This window comes from Mustela nivalis, assembly GCF_964662115.1.
Source record: "Mustela nivalis genome assembly, chromosome: 2".
Lineage (NCBI taxonomy): Eukaryota > Metazoa > Chordata > Mammalia > Carnivora > Mustelidae > Mustela > Mustela nivalis.
In genome coordinates this window covers 95434777-95453989 of record NC_139021.1, presented here as the reverse complement: position 1 = coordinate 95453989, position 19213 = coordinate 95434777, and the positions used below count along the sequence as shown (strand labels likewise).

General features: G+C 53.7%; 2 protein-coding genes across 4 annotated transcripts in view; one reads left to right on the top strand and one right to left on the bottom strand.

Annotated features, from left to right (window-relative positions):
* TRIM67 (tripartite motif containing 67) overlaps positions 1–19213 on the bottom strand; it is a 357821-nt gene that overhangs the window by 282615 nt on the left and 55993 nt on the right. The window lies entirely within an intron of this gene.
* LOC309857901 (uncharacterized protein C1orf198) overlaps positions 2565–19213 on the top strand; it is a 32378-nt gene continuing 15729 nt past the window's right edge. The window contains exons 1-2 of one of the 3 annotated variants that reach the window (XM_082718926.1): positions 2565–2987; positions 17242–17292. In XM_082718926.1, coding sequence (XP_082575052.1) covers positions 2646–2987; positions 17242–17292 — 393 coding nt within the window. In that variant the 5' untranslated portion in view covers positions 2565–2645. Of the gene's footprint in view, positions 2988–17035; positions 17154–17241; positions 17293–19213 lie in introns of those variants that run through there. The other 2 variants (XM_082718925.1, XM_082718927.1) reach the window with 2 other exon arrangements.

Here is a 19213-nt window from a genome sequence, read left to right as displayed (position 1 = left end):
CTTGAAATAGCTGCACATTAACAGCAACAGAACTTCTATGTAGGTAAATATGACAAACATAGCTAAATATGTATATAAAGTCCACCCCACCCCCAGATTCAGGCAAGTCTTTGCCAGAAAGCTTTAATTCCCATGAGTTTCTTCTTATAATCTGGAAGAAGTTGTCTTTTAGTTACGCCTGATCACCCAGGTCACGGACTTCACCTACTGGGGCTGATGTCCCTGATTTATGCCATATCATATTTAGATCATGACTTCTCCAGCAATAAGTTATATTTGATCTGAAGTATACTTAATCAGGTTGTGCTTTTATAAAAGCAACATTTATTTTTGCAACTGCTTGGTAAACCACAAGGGACACCCTTCCTGTGTGAATTTCAAAGCAAGTTAGAAGCAGTTAGTTAAATTTCCAGAAAACATCTTTAAACAGGACCCACACCCCTTATGAAACGAGGATTAGAGGGATAATAATGCAAACTATGTTACATTCATAGATTTATTCATGATTCATTCAGTAAAGTCACTGAGCACTCACTCGGAGCTGGGCATTCTTGTTCCCAGCAGTAAACAAGACACTGAGGTTCGGTGGATTCAGGTTAGTGTACTTAGCATATATGCAAGCACTGGTTTAAATAGAGAATAATAATGTCAAACTCTCCTCAATCTGGTGGCTTCATAAATAGTCCTCCATACTGTGTAGCCCAGGCCATTATCTGGTGGCTGTTCCCACTGCTTCAATATATTATGCTGGTAACACTGGCAATAGCACTATCTTTTCTTGTAAACTTGACACGTTCATGACATTCCAAAAATATTTTCTTAGGATTTCTGGGCCAGAACATGAAAGGCTATCCCACATTTAAAACAAGTTATTTGCCAGTGGTTTCTAGGACTGTGTTCAGAATTAACAAAGTTTTACTCTAGAGGCAAAGACCCTAAGTAAAATTTGATATGCAACTTTTTTTGTTCTAAGAGTGGAGGTCATCATCTGAGACCTTACAGTCCTGTTCAAAACAGCCTGAGAGGGTGCCTGGATGGCTCAGTCAGTTAGACATCTGCCTTCAGCTTGGATCATGATCCTGGAGTTCTAGGATGGACCCCCTACCCGGGGCCAGGGCAGGGGGTCGGCTTCTCCTTCTGCCCCTCCCCCTCCCTGCTCATGCTCTCTCTCTCTCAAATAAAATCTCAAACAAACAAAAACACAAAAAGCCCCCAACCTGATAGCAATGAGATGAGGGCTCTGTGTAATTTTAATTTTTGTGGTCTGGGACAGACTTCAAAAGGACAGACCCGGTCCCAGTATTGTTGGGATGTTTGTTGCTTCTCTGCCCATGAAAACTTTCTGCCCTCTTTCAGCGTTTGCGAACATGGAACTGTTGCTGATTTTTGAGATTCCAGAGTGACTCTTGTCCCGTCGTCTGCGTTTTGGCAGCATGCCTACGACCGCGCAGCCGGCCTGGGGAAACCTCCACGCGCGCGGGAAGACCAGGTGCAGGTGCGCCGGCCGCCGGTCCTGAGCTCGTCCTGTAGTCCCTCCAGGGAAAGGCGCCGCGAGTCACCGGGCACTTCGTTTCCCTCCTCCGTCCTTTTAGGAGCAGCGGGAACTAATTTTCCGCGAACGCCCCGACGCTAGTTCTCTCTCCCCAGGCTCCTCAGGGAAAGGGACCGGAAAGGAAGGACGCGGCGAGTGGCTCGGTCCTAAATCCGGCCTCTCCTCCGAGGGAGAAAAGTTTCCTTTGTCAAACAACTGGCCACGTGGCTCTATGGCGGTCACCACCGGCAGCCCCGACAGACCGCCGGGAGCGGACTTGCGGGATTGCCCGCCGCCCCCTGAGGCGCCCAAGGGGAGCCCTGAAAAGTGGGGGAGCGGCTGCCACGAGGGAGGGCGATCCGGACGCGGGGGAGGGGCGCGGAGGGTGGGGTTCTCGGCAGTGGGCGGGCTCGGGGGCGGGATTCCGAGCGTGGGGCCCGGAGGGTGGGGTTCCCGAGAGGGCGGGGGGTGGGTGGGAAGGGTTCCCGGGAGTGGGCGGGTCTGGGGGCGGGGATCCCGCGGTTGGGCGGACTCGGTGGGCGGGATTCTCGGGGGTCGGGGTGCAGAGGGCGGGGTACCCGGGGGTGCGGATCGCGGCGGTCCCCGGGGTGCGGAGGTTGCTGAAGGCGGGGTACCGGGGTCGGGGTGCCCGAAGTTCCCGGGGTCGGGCGGGCGCGGTGGGCGGGGCTCCCGGGTTCGGGGTGCGGAGGGCGGAGTTCCCGGGGGTGGGTGGGCCCGGGAGGCAGGGTCCTCGGGAGCGGGAGAGGGCGGGGTCCTCGGGAGTAGGGGAGGGCGGGGTCCTCGGGGCTGCGAGGCGCTGCGCTCCGCGGGGCGGGGAGGTGGCAGAGAGTCCCGGGGGTGCACGGGCTCGAACAGCACGGTCGTCGGAGGTGTGGGGGAGGGCGGGGTTCCCCGGGGTGCGCGCACGGAGGGTGATTCCCCGGGCGGTGAGGCGCGAGGTTCCCGAGTCGGCGGGCGCGGGGGCGGGGCTCGGGGGCGGAAGGGCTCCGCGCTTGGGGGCGGGGGGCGGGGCTCGAGGGGCGGGGCTCCAGGCTGCGGGGGCGGCGCGGCGCAGGGAGGGGTGCGGGAAGGGGGAGCGGCGGCCAGGCCGGGCATGGCGTCGATGGCGGCGGCGATCGCGGCCTCGCGCTCGGCGGTCATGAGCGGGAACCGGCCTCTGGACGACCGGGAGCGGAAGCGCTTCACCTACTTCTCGTCGCTGAGCCCCATGGCCAGGAAGATCATGCAGGACAAGGAGAAGATCCGCGAGAAGTACGGGCCAGAGTGGGCGCGGCTGCCGCCCGCGCAGCAGGACGAGATCATCGACCGGTGCCTGGTGGGGCCGGGCGCTCCCGCGCCCCGCGACCCGGGGGACTCGGGGGACTCCGAGGACCTGGCGCGCTTCCCCGGCCTGCGCGGACCCACGGGCCAGAAGGTGGTGCGCTTCGGGGACGAGGTAGGTGCGGCCGTGGCCGGCAACTCTCTCACCTCCTCGCGCCCCGACGCGGCCCGGGTGGCCCCTGCCCGCGTCAGGTCGCCCCGCCGGTCGCGGGGGTAGGGGCTGGGAAGCAGGAGGGGCAGGGATGGCAGTGGGCGGGAGGGGCGTCAAGGCGCCGCCGCCGCGGGGCGCCCCAGAGGGAGTTTGAGAATCGACGCGAGGAGGTGGTCTTTAAAGGAGGTGGTCTTTAAAGACCCCTTCCTAGACCCGCGCGGCTGGGCCGCACCGGAGCCGGAGAGTTCCCGCAGCCGAAGGCGGCTGCTCCTAAACGAGGCAGACCCGGGTGGGAACAGCAGGGGATTGTAAGCCAGCGAGCCGAGCTCTAATCCACTCTGCTCTTCGGCTGTGCGGCCCGGGGTGCCTTAACCTCCTGGAGCCTCAGTTTCTCTCCCCGCCCCTGCCCCGTCCCGGGGTAAACCGGAGATAATACTTCTCAGCCCGTGCCTGCCCGGGAAGACACTTAGAAAATGATATACATTAATATTTGTGATGAGTTGTACGGGACAAGTGAGACTGTCAAGCAGGATAAAAAGAAGGAAGGGGTGCCTGCCTTCCAAGGTTAGGATGTTTCCCTGAGATGTTTTACCGGTGAGCACCATGTGAAGCTTTGGTTTGGGGGGCGAGCATAGGGCCCCGTTTTTCCATCGAAAAACTAAGGGATGAGTTTAAATGGGCTCCAGCAAGCCTTTGCTACATATAAGGGCATGTCTGGGTCTTTGATCTAGACTCCCATCCCCACACTTCCGAGAGGGGAGAAACGCTGGAACTATAGGAGAAGAAACTCAGGGATGTTCTCTTCTAAGTCACAAAGGCCTGAGTGTTCAATGCTGCTTAGAAACCTGGTCTTTCTCTCTTTTTTCTTTCACTGAGACCCATTCGGCGCCATTCGCATTTGCACTGTTTTGTGCCGTTAGAATCTGGCCTTTCACACTCAACTTTGACCATGAAGGGCAAAATCAAAAGGAGCAAGAAGTCTAAAAAGGAAATGTGCAAATTAAGCCCACATTCTGTTTTAACCCTGGGAGCCTTCAGGAGGGAAGCTGGGGTTGATGAGTTTTTCCCAGGGTGTTGTGGATTGTGGAAGGGATTCTAGTTAACACTGCATTTTAAAGCTGATTTTCAGGCTTGGGTGTGCTGAGACATTTATTAATATAAAATGTTTGTGGTCGTAAACCCACTTTAATGTGAGGGGTGTGTGAAGGACAGAAGTATGTTGCCCAAATTGCCTTATTCTAAGAGAATTCAAAGAAAAGTCTGCATTGGACTTTTACACACAGAAGGCTCTGCCAGGAAAAACAAGGGTGTGGTGTACTGGGGGGGATGAAGATACAGGTTCAAAATGTATTTAAGAAACAACATTTTCAGTGTAGAAATCTGCATCTGTATGAAGCCATTTGCAGTGTTTGTGCTCAGATTTGGGTGATGCAAAAGCTAGCAGGCCCTCTTTGGAAAAGTCCTGAGTAAGTAAAGAGGAGAGGAAGTAAACCTGTAAGTACTTACAGATGTTGGAGAGTGACGGTCATTTTTCCTTAGCTTGGTGTCCCGGTAAGAATATCCACATGCCTGCCCATCACCAGAAAGCTCTTGCCATATAAGGGCTCAGTATCACTGATAAGGAAAGATGTGGCCAAGTTAATTTTGTACTCAGATTCCTGAACTGGGTGCCAGACTGACCCGTTTCTGGATCTGGAAGCCCGATGTGATTTAAAAGCAAACGGAAATCTTTCCTGTAGTTACCTTCGTGCCATTCCGGGAGCAGACCAGCTGTGTTTTTCAGAATTGAACTCAGTTTTAAGAAAATGGGCTGAGAGGATGCCTTGCAATGCCTCTGGCCAACTTGGCACAGACGGCAGAGGGACAGAGGACACTGAATTCGAGGAGAGGTAGTTAGGAACGTGGCGCGAGGTCTGTTTTTGCCTGCAGTGGCTGTGTGGTTTAATGGCATGGGGTGTTTAAAATGCATTTCCCCGGGACGCCTGGGTGGCTCAGTTGGTTAAGCAGCTGCCTTCGGCTCAGGTCATGATCCCGGCGTCCTGGGATCGAGTCCCACATCGGGCTCCTTGCTCCACGGGGAGCCTGCTTCTCCCTCTGACTCTGCCTGCCACTCTGTCTGCCTGTGCTCTGACTAAATAAATAAAAATAAAAAAAATAAAAAATAAAATAAAATAAAATGCATTTCCCCAAACCTGGCAAGAGGTTGGCACCAGAGTAGTTGGTGGTCTTGTGCCCAGGGCTGTTCATGGAGGAGGACTGGCTCCCGGGCACAAAGGGCGATGGGTAAGGGGGTGGGTAGGGGTGACCCCCGGTGAGACTGTCAGACAGAGTGGCCCAGATAGGTGGCCCAGGTTTGTCCAGAAGGGCCCCACACCAGATCGAGTAAGGCCCTTTGTGCCTTCCTACTTGAGCTGTCTTCTGGTGTCCCAGGAGCCTCCACAGCCAGTTAGGGCATGGAGAATGCTCCTGGGAGGTCCCCTCTGGCTTGCCCACCCCCAGCAGCCACAGACAGACTTCTGATGCCTGGGTGCTCCTGGTGAATCAGCTGTCTCTGGAGCCACTGTCTGATTCTTCCGCCTTTCCTCTGGCCGAAGTAGGCGGACCCTGGGCTCTGTGGAGAGTCTTGGGTTTGAGTTTTGGCTCCCCCATCTACCGGCTTTTTGACTGTGACTGAATCACAAACCTCCCCGAGCTGGGGTTTTCTGGCCTCTGTGATGGGAATAGCATTGACAGGGTGCGGGCCGAGATCATGCCCATGAGGGGCCTACGGGCTTGAAAGACGGTTACAGCCATTCCTGGTTAAGAATGCCATTGAACCTTGAACAGCACAGGTTTGAAGTGCATGGGTCCACATATATGCAGATTTGTGGGGTGAAATATTGTACCATAGATGTATTTTTCTCTTCCTTATCATCTTCTTTATAACAGTTTCTTTTCTCTTACTTTATTGTAAGAATGCAGTGAATGCAGATAACATACAAAATAATGTGTTAATCGATTGTTTGTCTTACTGGTAAGGCTTCTGGTTGACCCTAAGCTGTCAGTGAAGTTTCTGGAGTCAGAAGTGACATGGATTTTCAAGGGCACAGGTGTCTCTAAGCCCTGTGTTGTTCAGGCGGCAAGCGGGTTATAAGCTAGTCTCTCTGTTGCCACTTGCAAAAATCATGATCATGAAAGAAATACGTTTCTGCTGTTGCAAAGCCTGGCGGTTGGCCTGTCAGGGTTGTCCACTTGAGAAGGAACTCTGTCCTGGTGGCCTCTGGCGATCTGCCTCGGGACACATGTCTGAAGCTTCGGTGTGTTCTGTCCGCAGTGTGGCCATGATGTGGCCTGTCTCCAGATCAGCAGTCACATCAGCCTCGGACGGTGTCCCCCCCACCCCTTCAGCTACCCTGGAGGACAAGCACGTCACCCATTTCTTTGAATGCTCTCTCCCCCATTACCGGTAACCTTTTTTGTATCCCACATTTTAAGTCCGATCATAAAAATATAGCCTCCAGATGTGAGCAGCGTCTAGTTGTTCTTATGTATGAAGGAACAAGTCAGCAGAAACCCGGCTGCATACTGATGGTCATCGATCTCGGTGGCCCTGAGTGTGGGCGGGGCTCTGCTCCCAGGTCACACTTGCCTCTGGTGGGACCGCTCTGCCTAGAGAGCTGTGACACCATGGCATCTGTTTTCAGTTGTACCCTCGCTGTCTGTACGGCAGGAAGGTCAGGGCTCAGATGCCCCCTTGCCGGGGTGACCAACCTGATGTGGAGAGAGATTGGCTGCCTTTGTGCCCTGAAGCCTTGAGGGGACCTGTTTGTTTTCTGTTTTTACTTCCTTGGGAGTCAATTCAGCAAATATCTCTCAAAACCCATTACATTAGAAGCCAGAGGCATTCTCACTTTAGGGCTGCCTCGGCTGACCATTATCTTCACCAGCTCCCCACCCCATGAACATGTGATACTACTACAGTTTCAACAGAAGGCCACCAACGCCTGCTGCCCCCCCCCCCCGCCCCGCCGTCGTGTCCCTAGGCCACTCCTATGCAGAGAATCTGGAGCAGCTGGTGGACTCCTCTCTTAGCGAAAGGAGGGGGGTACCTGGGGTCCCCAGACCTGGCCTCCATTCCTGGCCATGCCACCTGCTCAGGGCAGAGGTCTCCCTCCATGAAATGAGTGGCCCATGAGGCTTTTCGTATTTGGTATGAACCTGTAGGCTTGTTTGCAAACAGGCCTTTAGCGGTCTGACTTTCCCTGCATTCTTCCTTCAGCAGGATATGGCCTGGGAGATGAGAGATTTTCTTTTCCTTTTTTAAAACATTAATTATTATTATTATTATTATTATTATTTTAGATTTTCATTTTAGAAGGTTTTTGAGATCATTCAGTCTGCTTCTGCTGTTTCCTGTTACCAAATTGGGGGGGAGGGGTAAGCAAAAACCCAAAGCTGAATGTTTAGGGATGTGTTACAGGCCATGAGCAGGTAGCCCCAGGAATTTGGTGTGTTTGCTTCTCATGGACCTACGTGTCTCTCCCCCCTCCCACAACGTAGGTAGGAAGGGCAGCTGGGAAGCTGGGCAGGAAGGGTGTTGCCCCTGTGCCACACGCCAGTCCCCAGGGACCCTGCTCGGGATCTCGCATGCCACGGAACACAGAGTTATGAGGCCTCGGAGCCAGAAAGCTCTGTCCCCCCTTCAACAGGTTAGCATGACCAGCTGCTGTCGGAAGGAAGTGCCCTCCTCAGGCATCCTCTTCCCTTCCTCTGCCGCAGGGATCTGGAGGCTGGCTGGCTGCCTCCCTGCTCCCCTCTGCCTTCCCCTCCTCCTCTGGGGCTGAGCCTGGGCCTCCCTGACTCCCCGACACCCTTTGCAGGGCACTCCCTTCTGCATGCCTCTGCGGGCCCACGCCTTGGCCCACCCCCCCACGCATCGAGCTCTTGTCCCCAGCTGGCTGAAGTGCCTTTCCCTGAAGTTATCTGAGGGTGCTCCAGAGGCTGGGGGTCAGGATGGAGTATCCCGGCTCAGCAAACTGTGCTGAGCCGCTGCTTCCGCTCAGTGTCCTAGGGGCCGCCTGCAAAGGGCCTGCTTTGCTTCTCCCTCCTTTAGGGTCCACACTGGCCAGCCCAGATTTTTTTTTTTTAAGTTTATTATTATTTTTTTAGTAACCTCTATGCCCAGCGTGAGGCTGGAGCTCAATGACCCCGCGAGCAGGAGTCACACGCTCTTCTGAGTCAGCCAGGCACCCCTTGATGTTTTTTTTTTTTTTTTTAAATAAGCCAATAAAATCACTGTAGGGTATAAAAGATAATGTATTTGCATGTTACTGTGAAAAGATCCAAATACTGCAGAAGCAGCTTTGCGAAGCAGTTGGTCGTTTTCCTTCCAGAACTTTCCTCGAGTGTTAACTCATTAGATTTGCGTTTGCTTGGCCATATGGGGTCCTGATACAGGACCTGTCACACATGAGGGCACCTCTTCCCCCTCCACTGGAACAGTTCGGCCTTTTCCTTTTTGTCAGCCTTTGGCAAAAAAAATGAGGAAAATTGAGAGTTACTTTCTCAGTATTTTGGATTTGTTTTTTAAGGAAAGTGGAATGTATAATTATGATTCCCACCTTCCGTCTGGTGGAGTCCAGACGGTTTTTAGAAAAGATGAGCAGGTTCATGTGGCTTTCTGTGTCCTTGCATCTGGGGTTCTGTGCCTGGCTCTGGACTGGAGTTGAGAACGTGGCCACGAGCCCAGATCTCTTTCCACGGTCCGTGGTGGGGAGGCTGCAGGGCCTCTCCCACAGGCTTCTCCTTTTGAACTGATGATTCTTTGCCCAGAGGAGCACCTGGCCTGCTACCCAACGTAGGGGAGGAAGGGTGTTGACTAGATGAGCCCTGGGAGCTAAGGCAGCCACATAGGTGCTCTCCCTGGCCCCTAGGTGTGGGGGCGACCCCGGGGCTGCTGCGGAACGGGTTTTGGAAAGAAGTTCAGTGATTGATTCACTGTCACACAGAGAGGGTTGGGGCAGAGGTGAGAAGCATGTTGGCAGATCTGGGGCCCTTTCAGTGGCAGGAATCACTTTCACACTCTTAAGCAAAAGATTCTTTTAATACTGGAGAAAAATCCATTAAAAAAAAAAAAAGCATGAAGGCCAGTTCTGTTTGTTGAAATGTCCTCCTCATTTTCTGTTTGTTATGGTGGAAGTGTCTCCCACCTCCCCTGCACTTCTTACCAGGAGGACACCGAGCTTTCGTTCCTGCTCTGGGCTCAGGGGCCCGGGCTTCTGAATTTGTATTCATGGTGGAGCGTGCCCACTGGTTCAGCCCTAGCTGTTTCTCTCTCGTTGGGCTGCAGGTTTTGTCCTTGCGTTTATGGAAACCCTCCTATCTCAGCAGAGTTAAATATATTACACGCCAGAGGCAGAAGCATCGATTTCATAAATATATAAATAAAAGTCCCTAAAAAGAAGCCATTGGTAAAAAAAGGCGGGGGGGGGGCATATTGTCATCATTTGTTCTCCCTCTCCCGCTTTTGTGTTTTAGTAAACTGTCTTCGTGAGAGCAGCTTTAGGTCAACAGCAAAACGGAGCAGGAAGTACAGAGGTTTCTTGTATCGTTCCCGTCCCCGCCCCCACCGCCGCCATGCACCACCTCCCTGCTGCCAACACCACCCCCATCCTTCAAGAGTTCTGTATCCCTTACAGTGGGCGAAGCTACATTGATTAGCCCATCAGCCTCCCCCGGAGTCCGTAGTCTGCGTTAGGGTTCCCTCTCAGTGTGCGCATTTGGTGGGTCTGGACAGACGCGTGATGGTACGCATCCATTGTTAGAAAGTTCCCTGAGACTCCTCTGTGCTTTGCCTCTTCCTCCATCCCCTCCCCCACCCCCAGCAACCGCTGAGCCATGTACTGTGTCCGTAGCTGCACCCTTTCCAGAGCGCCGTATAGTCGGAGCTTTAGTCTGTGGCCTTTTCACATTGGCTTCTGTCCGTTTGTAGTGTGCTCTGAAGGTTCTTTGTGTCTTTTCGGGACTCGATAGCTCATTTCTTTCTAGCGCTGAGTAATACTCCTGTCACTTATTTATCCATTCGTCTGCTGAGGGATGCCTCGATGGCGTCCGGGTTGTGGCGATGATGAATGAAGCTGCTGGAAATGTCAGTGTGCAGGTTTTCGTGTGGATGTAACGTTTCAACTTGTTTGGTTACATGCCAAGGCATGGGATTGCTTCACCTGTTCTTACTGCACTACTGCGTCTTCGAGGTAGAGGTTGACACGAGACAGCTCTCCCGGAAGAGCGTGCCCCGTGCAGGGGTGCCCGGGAGTCCGGGCCACTGGGCCACCGGACGTCACTAGAAGACCGAGACAGTCAGCAGCATAGGGCCATTTCTGTCCTCTTCCCCAGGCTCTTCTGAGCCTGGTTGCTTTTACAGTATTTACAGTTTAAATGTCTTACCTTTTTTAAAATAGATTTTATTTATTTGAGAGAGAGAGCATGCACTAGCCAGGGGGAGGGGGAGAGCAGGGGCAAAGGGAGGAGGAGACTCGCTGCTGAGCAGGGAGCCTGATGTGGGGTCTCCATCCCAGGACCCCGAGATCATGACCTGAGCCGAAGGCAGGCGCTTAACCAACTGAGCCACCCAGGCTCTCCTTAAATTTCTGACCTTTAAGTCAAGATGCCACCGTCTGTCAGCTAGGAAGTCCTGTAATTTATGGGCTTCAGGAGCACGGTGACGATGTAGGCTTCCAGCGAGCACCTAGCAGTGTTCCAGGATGGTGCTGCTGCTTCTGAATCTCTTGGGTCTGTGGCGGGAACGCTCCGTGGTTGGGGTTCCAGCTGCCATCACCCTGAGATTAGCGAACTGCGCACCTGTTCCGTCGTCCTGAGGACGTCGGCGCCCCAGCAGGTGCGGGTGTGAGCTGGTCGGGCTGGGCTTACAGTAGTTCTGCCAGGGTGCTGTTAGGGCGTGGCTGCAGCTGCGCGTAGGTGATCCTCAAATGCTGGGGAGAATGAAGACAAACGCGTTTTTGGATGTGATTCTTCTTATGCTGGAGCCCTGCAGCCTTCATAGGAGACTGTGACTTCGCATTGGTGGGTTATACTAAACCCAGAGCCGGGATCTTGCCCACTCCGAAGTAGAGTGGGAGCGAGCCGGGCCCAAAAACCTGGGGTTTCTCGGGAGAGCTGCCTGAACCCTGCCTTGCTTTCGTAGGAGTCCCTGTTTGGGGACAGTGGGACCCACTTGGCGGTATTGACCGAGGATGCCTCTGCATGCGGGGTGGACAGGGCAGGCGGGGGTGTGGGCAAGCCCTGCAGCCCAGCAGGCGCAGGTAGCCCGGTGTGGCTCTGTGGCCACGTGCTCACCGAGGGCAACAGGGGGTGGGTTGGCATCAGGGAGTAGCTGGGACAGGTGTGCCCCAAGAGGGCGTACACTGGGCAGGTGCGGTTTGTTCAGGCCAAGGTGGCAGACGGGCCCAGAGTGTAGGCTGGACTGCCCACCGGCCACAGGGTCTCTGAAGTGCGCACCCTCAAATGTTCCAGGAAGGGGGCTGCTTCCTGTGTGCCGGCTGCTCGAGGCCTGGCTTTGGACAGTGGGAGAAAGCCTGTACATCTGGGTTGGCTTTCTTCCTGGGGCAGACCCCGGGGGCCCCCATGGGGCAGCCAGAACAGACAGTGCCGTCCACAGGGGCTCTTGGCCCCGCACTTGAGTCACAGCGATAAAATTCATGGGCCAGGCCTTGAAGGTGGAAAGAAAGTTATAAAAACACAAAGGCTCAGTAGTCTCGAATCCTGTTCATGAAGAGGAACAGTTAGGATCTGTAAAATTTTGCCATCTTTGCAGTCAACGTGGAGTCCGGAGTTTCTCACTTTGGAATGATTTTGGAAGAGTCATGACTGGTACAGAGGAGTTGTAAACAATGACTTAAGGTGCCCGTAACTAAGTAATTTCAAAAGCAAAATGACCAAAATCACTTTAAAATTCATTTGCGGCCTTTACATTCAGTTGAAGGTGGTGAGTGTCTGCGTGTGCGATGCCGGCCACAGCCCGGGGTGTGTGGGTAACTGCTGAGCGTGTGATCCCAGGGAGTGGGGGCGAGGACCCTGACCCAGAGCCCGGCTGATTGCCTGGGGACCCACGGAGGAGCAGGGTGTGTGGCGAGCAGTTTCAGGTTCTCAGAGAAGCCGAGGCAAATCCCAGCCTCCACACGTGCCCAGCTTCCCCCACTGCCGGCATTGGCCCCCAGAGTGGTACCTTTGTTAACCGTGGATGAACCCGACATCGACACATGGGCGTGTCCATGGCTGACCTTGGAGTTTACTCTTGATGTTGTGCGTTCTGTGGGTTTTGAGAAAAGTGTCCATGACTCAGTAGGGTTCAGAATGTTTTCATTGCCCTAAAATCCTCTGGGCTTTGCCTTCTCTTCAACTCAGGCAACCACTGATCTTTGTACAGTCTCTATAATTTTGCCTTTTCCAGAATGTTGTATGTTTGGGCTTATGCCGAATGTTGCTTTTTCAGATTCCTTTATTGTGGGAAAATATATATAACATAAAACGAACCATTGTAAGCCTTCTTAAATAGACATCGAGTACTTTCCCACTGCTGTGCAGCCATTACCACTGTCCATTTTCAGAACTTTCCCATCCTCTCGGCGAGAAACTCTGAATCCATTAAACAGTAACTTCCCATTTCTCCCTCCCCGGGCAGCTCCGTTCTGCTTTCTGTCTCCATGCATGTGCCTGAGTCTGGGCACCGCAGGGAAGTGGAGTCACATGCCATTTGCCCTGTAGTGGCTCATGTATTCATTTAGCAGGATATCCTCACGGTTCATTCCCATTGTAGCTGGCGTCAGAGTTCCCTTTCTTTTGAAGGCTGAGTGGGATTCTATGTACGGATTTGCCATCTTTGGTTTCTTCAGCCATCATTGGACACTGATATCATTTCACATTCTGGCCACCATGCCTAATGCTGCGGCAGGTGCTGGAGTTCAGGTGCCTGTCCGAGTGCCTGCTTTCGCTTCTTGTGGCTGCAGCTCCACTAGTGAAACTTGCCTGCTTTCGCTTCTTGTGGCTGCAGCTCCACTAGTGAAACTTCTCGATCAGATGGCAATTCTGTGTTTAATTCCTTTCTGAGGAGCTGCCACACTGTTTCCCACATTTCCCCCAACAGCGCAGGAGGGCTCCACGCTCTCCACATCCACCACCCTTGTGGGTATGGAGTGTATTATTTTTGTTTTTAAGACAATGTATGTGTTTTAAAGATTTTATTTAATTTATTTGGGCGGGGGAGAGGGAGAGGGCAAGAGAGAGTCTCAGGCAGATTCCACGCTCAGTGCAAAGCCCCATGTGGGACTCGATTTCCTGACCCAGAGATCATGACCTGAGCTGAAACCAGGAGTCTTAACCAACTGAGTCACCCAGGCGCCCCCTAATACTGTGTGGTTTTTTTTTTGTTGTTGTTGTTGTTGTTTTAAGGTTTTATTGATATATTTGGCAGAGAGAGACACAGCGAGAGAGGGAACACAAGCAGGGGGAGTGGGAGAGAGAGAAGCAGGCTTCCCACTGAGCAGGGAGCCCAATGTAGGGCTTGATCCCTGGACCCTGGGACCATGACCTGAGCCACTTAACAACTGAGCCACCCAGGTGCCCCTTCTTTTTTTTTTTTTGACAGGAAGTTGGATTTATTGGTGGGCATGAATATGACAGGATGGGATAGTGCCAGGTTCTCAGGAGTGCAGAGCCCTCCATTTGTCCAAGGGGCCACAGTCAGGGATGTATTTTACTCCATAGACAGCTGGGACAAGTCGCTTTTTAGCCACCATGTCTTCAAATTCATCCGCATTGAACTTAGTAAAGCCCCACTTCTTGGAGATGTGGATCTTCTGGCGGCCAGGGAACTTGAACTTGGCCCTGCGTAGGGCCTCAATCACAGGCTCCTTGTTCTGCAGCTTGGTACGGATGGACATGATGACTTGGCCAATGTGGACCCTGGCTACTGTGCCCTGGGGCTTTCCAAAGGCAGCCCGCGTACCTGTCTGCAGCCTAAATTGGAGATAGCCATGAGGTCAGACCCCAGCATCCACCAAAAGGGCTGTCTCCAAGGTCCCTTACGGAAACCCATACAATCAACAGGCTGCATAGAATACTGTGTGTTTTAACTGTGCTTATGTAACTTAATTTTTAGCAGTGGCTGTGTTTAACAGCAGGTTCAAAAAACGCCTGAACGTTTGATGGTCCCGCGAATTGGTACGAGCCCGCTCCAGCACCCTGCTGGCTGTAGCCTCCAAAAGTACAAATGTCTGAGGCCCCCAGAGACCTTAGAACACTCGGGTATACATTCTTTACCAAATAGTCAAGTAAATGCTGGAGATTTTATGCAAATATGCATTCTGGGACTAGGGGCAGAGAACAGATGTTCTTTTTTTTTTTTTTTTTTTTTTAAAGTACTTTTTCTGCCAGGAGGAGAATATTTGTGTCTGGTGAACATTTTCCAGTAAGAGGGACTCAGGGTGTCTGGGGTGTTGGGGCAAAGACGACGTGATGTCTGTCCATCCCGGAGTCCTTGGAACCTGGGAACAGCAGAGCCTCCCCTGGGCTGTGTTGGCCTCTGATGATTTCCAGGGGTTGTGTGTTCTGGGACTCTGTTCTTTGTCCTGCTGTTTTGGGGTCTGGTGACTTCTGGGCTTCTTCCTGTGCCATGTTCCAGAGAAGAAAGAATTTCCAGAGAGGTGCAGCATTGTTTCTGGGAGAGACGTCCCTTAGGGAGAGGCCCGCTCCTTGACATCCTGGGGTCCCAGTAGCAGATGTTTTGGTGTCTTGACAGTTTCAGGCCTTGGGCAGCAATGGCAGGTGGTGGACCCTTCCTGGCCACCCTGCAGAAGGCAGATGTGGGCGTCCACCAGTGTGTGCCTGGCCACGTTTTGGTTGTGTGCTGATCATCGTGGCAGAAGGAGAAAGAGAACGTCGTAGTGTGCACGCGGTGCCACTTTGCAGGTCTGGTCCCATTTTGCCTTCTTCTGCCTGGAGAGTCTGTTCCCAGTGCTGGAGCGTGCAGCCACGGCTGACATCAGCGCTCCAATAACATTTTTGCTTGGCATGTTTATTTTTGTTAAGTGTTTTATTATTTTTTATGAGCTCAGAATTGCAGAAATCTAAGGAATTTGCCCCTTGACTGAGTTTCTTGCTGGAGCAAACAAAAGACTATTGACACCAAGTTGGGGAGAAATCCCGGTGTGACCCTCTCTCTGTCTGTGCCCCCCCAGAATGTTAGCCACTGCGGGCTGCCCCATGGTGACAATGTGCTCGCCGAGCTCCAGGCTCCATCTCAGGTCCTCTGGTCTTGCACTCATTTTCCTTGCAAACCGAAAGCCTTGTTTTAAGTTTTGCCAATTGCAGCTGTATAACTAATATAGAAGGACGGATTATACCGTATGATAAGGGGACCCAGCTCCAGTGTGCCGTGGTCCCTGGGTCTGCCCCCTCCTCCTCTGCCTCCACCCCCCTCCCCTGCCTCTACCTGCCCATTTAATCTCTAGCTCCTCCTCTGTCCACAGAGGTGGCCACTGGGCTGTTCCGTGTCTGGATAGAAGGAGCACAGGGGCGCCTGGGTGGCTCAGTCATTAAGTGTCTGTCTTCGGCTCAGATCATGATCTCTGGGTCCTGGGATCGAGCCCCAAGCAGGGCTCCCTGCTCTGCATCTCCCTCTCCCTTTGCCCCTTCCCCTGCTTGTGTGCCTCTGTGTGCTCTCTCTCCAATAAATTAATAAAAATCTTTTTTAAAAGAGCCCACTTGCCAGTTGGTTTCCTTTACTTTCCCCCTCAAACTCAAATCTAGAATAAATGATGCATAGATGCTGTTAGGCTCCTTCACTTTCCCCATGTGGAAACAAAGTCCTTGTTTGATGATTCTGAGAGGAGCTTAGAGGGCCCCGAGCTCGTAGAGTTGGAGAGACGTGGAAGTCGTTTCGCCCGCTGCTCTGCTGCTGTGCCCCGCGCACACCTGAGGTCTGAACTGGACCCAGGAGCCCTTACAGCTGAGGCTGGGCCGACGGCCTCCCTCTCGTCTCAAGGGCTCCTTCACTCACATTCCTCCGGGCAGCCCACTTCCATTTTTGGAGGGATAGGGTTTGTAAACTGAGAAGTAACTCGGGTTGAACTGGAATTCCGAATGGGAGGGCCGTGGCCCACATTCCCTCGCGTTTGTAGTGTTTCCTGGCAGCTGGGGGCTGAGGGGTCGAGGCAGGCAAGTTCAAAGGAAAAGGCAGGGGCTCCAAGAGTGGGCTTTCTGCAGACCCTGTGTGCCTTACAGCGAGGGCACAGCCTGATCTCCTGCCTCTGAGGGGAGGCCCTCGCTTCCCCAGGGGGCTCTGTGGAAGGGCCGTCTCACTTGAAAATACCTTGTCCCATGTTGAGTCCATATCGCCCAGTATGTCCCAACTTTGGGTTCAGAAAATATCCCCAGGAGAAGCGAAGCACAGATGAGAGACGTTTCCCGGCACAGGATGATGGCTGGGCTTGGAGCGGGTAGCCGAGAAAAGCCGACTTTTCCCATCATTGTTCAGGCCAGTGAGCCGAGCACAGTGGGGCCGTGGTCGGATTCTGGGTTACCCTTCTGAAGGGCTCTTGCCATCGTGTTCTCTTGGAGAGGGTGTGAGCGGCGTCAGAGCTCCGACTCCGAGCGGCCACTGGCATGAAATGCACATGTTTTTCATGGACTTTGCTGGTCGCGCCTTTCAGATCTCTGGCGGGGGCGGGGGGCTCAGCTGCCTTGGCATTGGTTGGAGGATTATTGCCTGACATTCTGTTCGTTTGTTTCTTCATTGAATCGTCTCCACAACCCTGCAAGGGAAGCATGATTCTCCTCTTCCAAATTAGGGAAACTGAGGCTCTGAGGACTGCGTCTTCTTCCCAGCATGGCCTCGTGTGCCGTCGCTGGTAGAGCCAAGGCCCAAGCCCGTAAAGCCCCTTTCCTTTCCCTTCCTGCTCACATCCCCACCATCGAGTCCCCGCGGGGCCTCCCACACGGTGACTGGGCGTCTTTTGGCCAGCGCGCCTCCGCTGGAAAGGTGAGAAGGGAGCCAGACGGAGGAGGACAGCACACTTGCCGTGGAGCAGAGAATCGTCATTCTTGCCCCGAGCCAGGAGCTGAGATGCATCCCAAGTTCGGTTCCCCCGTGGCCTTGGGTGGATGTTTGCATGGGGTATGTTTGGGTTTGGGTTTCACATTGATTCTTGAATTTTTATTTCAGGACATAACTTGGCAAGATGAGCACTCTGCCCCCTTCTCCTGGGAAACGAGGGTAAGTTGGATTAAATTTAGATTTGTTTGTCCTTTTAAGAAAGAGTTGTGTGGTTCTCTCCTTTTCTTGCAGTGCTTGGTGGCCTCAGAAGGCAGAGGCCCTGCTGCCGGCTGCCGTTGGAGAAGCACGGGAGAGGAGAGAGTTGTGATGGCCGGAAGACCGGTGCGGGGGTCGTGATGGGATTCAAGTGGCCGTCGGTACCACCAGCCAGGGTCTTGCGGTGCCCTTGACTGGGGCCCCAGCTGTCCTGGGAAAGTAGGGTCAGCTCCGTCGGGGGCTTCCTCCGCTCCTACCTCTGCCCCCACCAGCAGTAAGGCAGAGCTTGGTGGGAAGCTTTTGGGGTGGGGGAAACATCTGCTTTGATTACAGTGAGCTCAGAAGGGCCAGGAGGATGGGAGGAAAGGACCACACAGTGGGTCTGCAGAGGTGGCCTGGAGGGGTTCTGTGCTAAGGCACCAGAGTCTGGGGTGGGGTGGGGATAGAGAGACATTCTGGGCACCCTGCAGACTTGAAGGGGTCCTGGGTTCACACTCACAGGCAGGTGTTAGCAAACACGGCCCCGCCAGGACCTCTCACTTCTGGTCACTTTTTTACCATCGTTATTGTCATCATCGTCATTATTGATCAGTATTCTTGCCAGAGATGCGTAATGGTATCAGCTTCACTGATTTTAATTCATTTCCCCTAGCCTCCCTAGTTGCAAAGATGCAAAGGGACGCAGAGGCAGGTGTCTGTCACCCAAGAAAAAGAGGGGAAAATGCCATGATTCTCAAACATTTAGTGCTGGGTGTCAGGGGGCTCTTCCCGGAATAGGGGTGACAAAGACAGCAGTGTGCCTGGAAGAGGGCTTCGACTTGAGGTCAGATCAGGGCTTTGAAGCTCCGAGTCTTGTGCTTGGTTTTCCGCTGAGCCTGCATCGCTTGTCCCAGCAGAAGTGGGCATCCAGGGGGCCTGCGGAGTTGGTGGGTCTGAGTGAGGGCAGAGCATTGGGGGAGGGGGGTCTGCGAGACACCCAGCAGACCCTCATGTGGGGGCCTGTGTCTCGAAATGTTTGACAAGGTTCAGATGGCTGAGGGCAGCACTTGGTGGGTGACTGCTGATGGGGCCAAGGGTGACCCCTGATGGGGATGGGGGAGGGTGTGATGCGGTCCTCATGGGAGAGCCGGGAGCTGGCTTTGAGCATTCGTGGCATTTACGCAGGGCCCATGTTCATCTGGTGGGCACAGAGTCCCTCGGCCCCCAGCGTGCTGTCCCGTGGGGTCCTGAACACCGTACAGCAACAGTGCAAACACATGCGTTGTGGCATTTTTTATCTAGGTCTGTGCAGGGGGCAGGGTGAGCAAGGTGGTGTGCCTGGGAGCTGGGGTCTCCCGAGGGATCTGGGTGCTGCTTGAAGGATATCAAGGAGCAGGCTGGAGACACAGGAGCCCCTGCAACCAACAGGACCCCCCCCCACCCCGCCCGGGCACCCTGGAAGAGAAGCTGTGGGTGGGTAGAGAGGACGTCTGCACGCCAACAGTCAGCAGGAACCTCCGTCTCCTTCGATGGGCTCCCCAGGGTTAACCGAGGAGCACTAACCCTGCGGGTGATCTCTGGTGGTAAGAGGCAGATGGCCCCCCTGCAGGCTGGGACCAAACAGCCTGGGACGCAGCGTCCCAGAAAGCGGCACAGATTTTCCTGGACCGGGTCCTCCGTTTGGCGGCGTCACAGTGATGAAAAGGCAGAGAGGTCAAAAGAGTTAGAACGTCCTAAGCCCTAAATCCATCTTGTGCCTCATGAGAATATCTGCTCTATTAAGAATTTACCTTGTGAAATGTTCCTGAATCCGCTGTTCGCGAGATGGGACACGCCATCTATTATTAACTTGCTGCAGATGACATTCTGGGACAAGGATGGGCAGTGGCTGGGCTGGGTGCCGCGA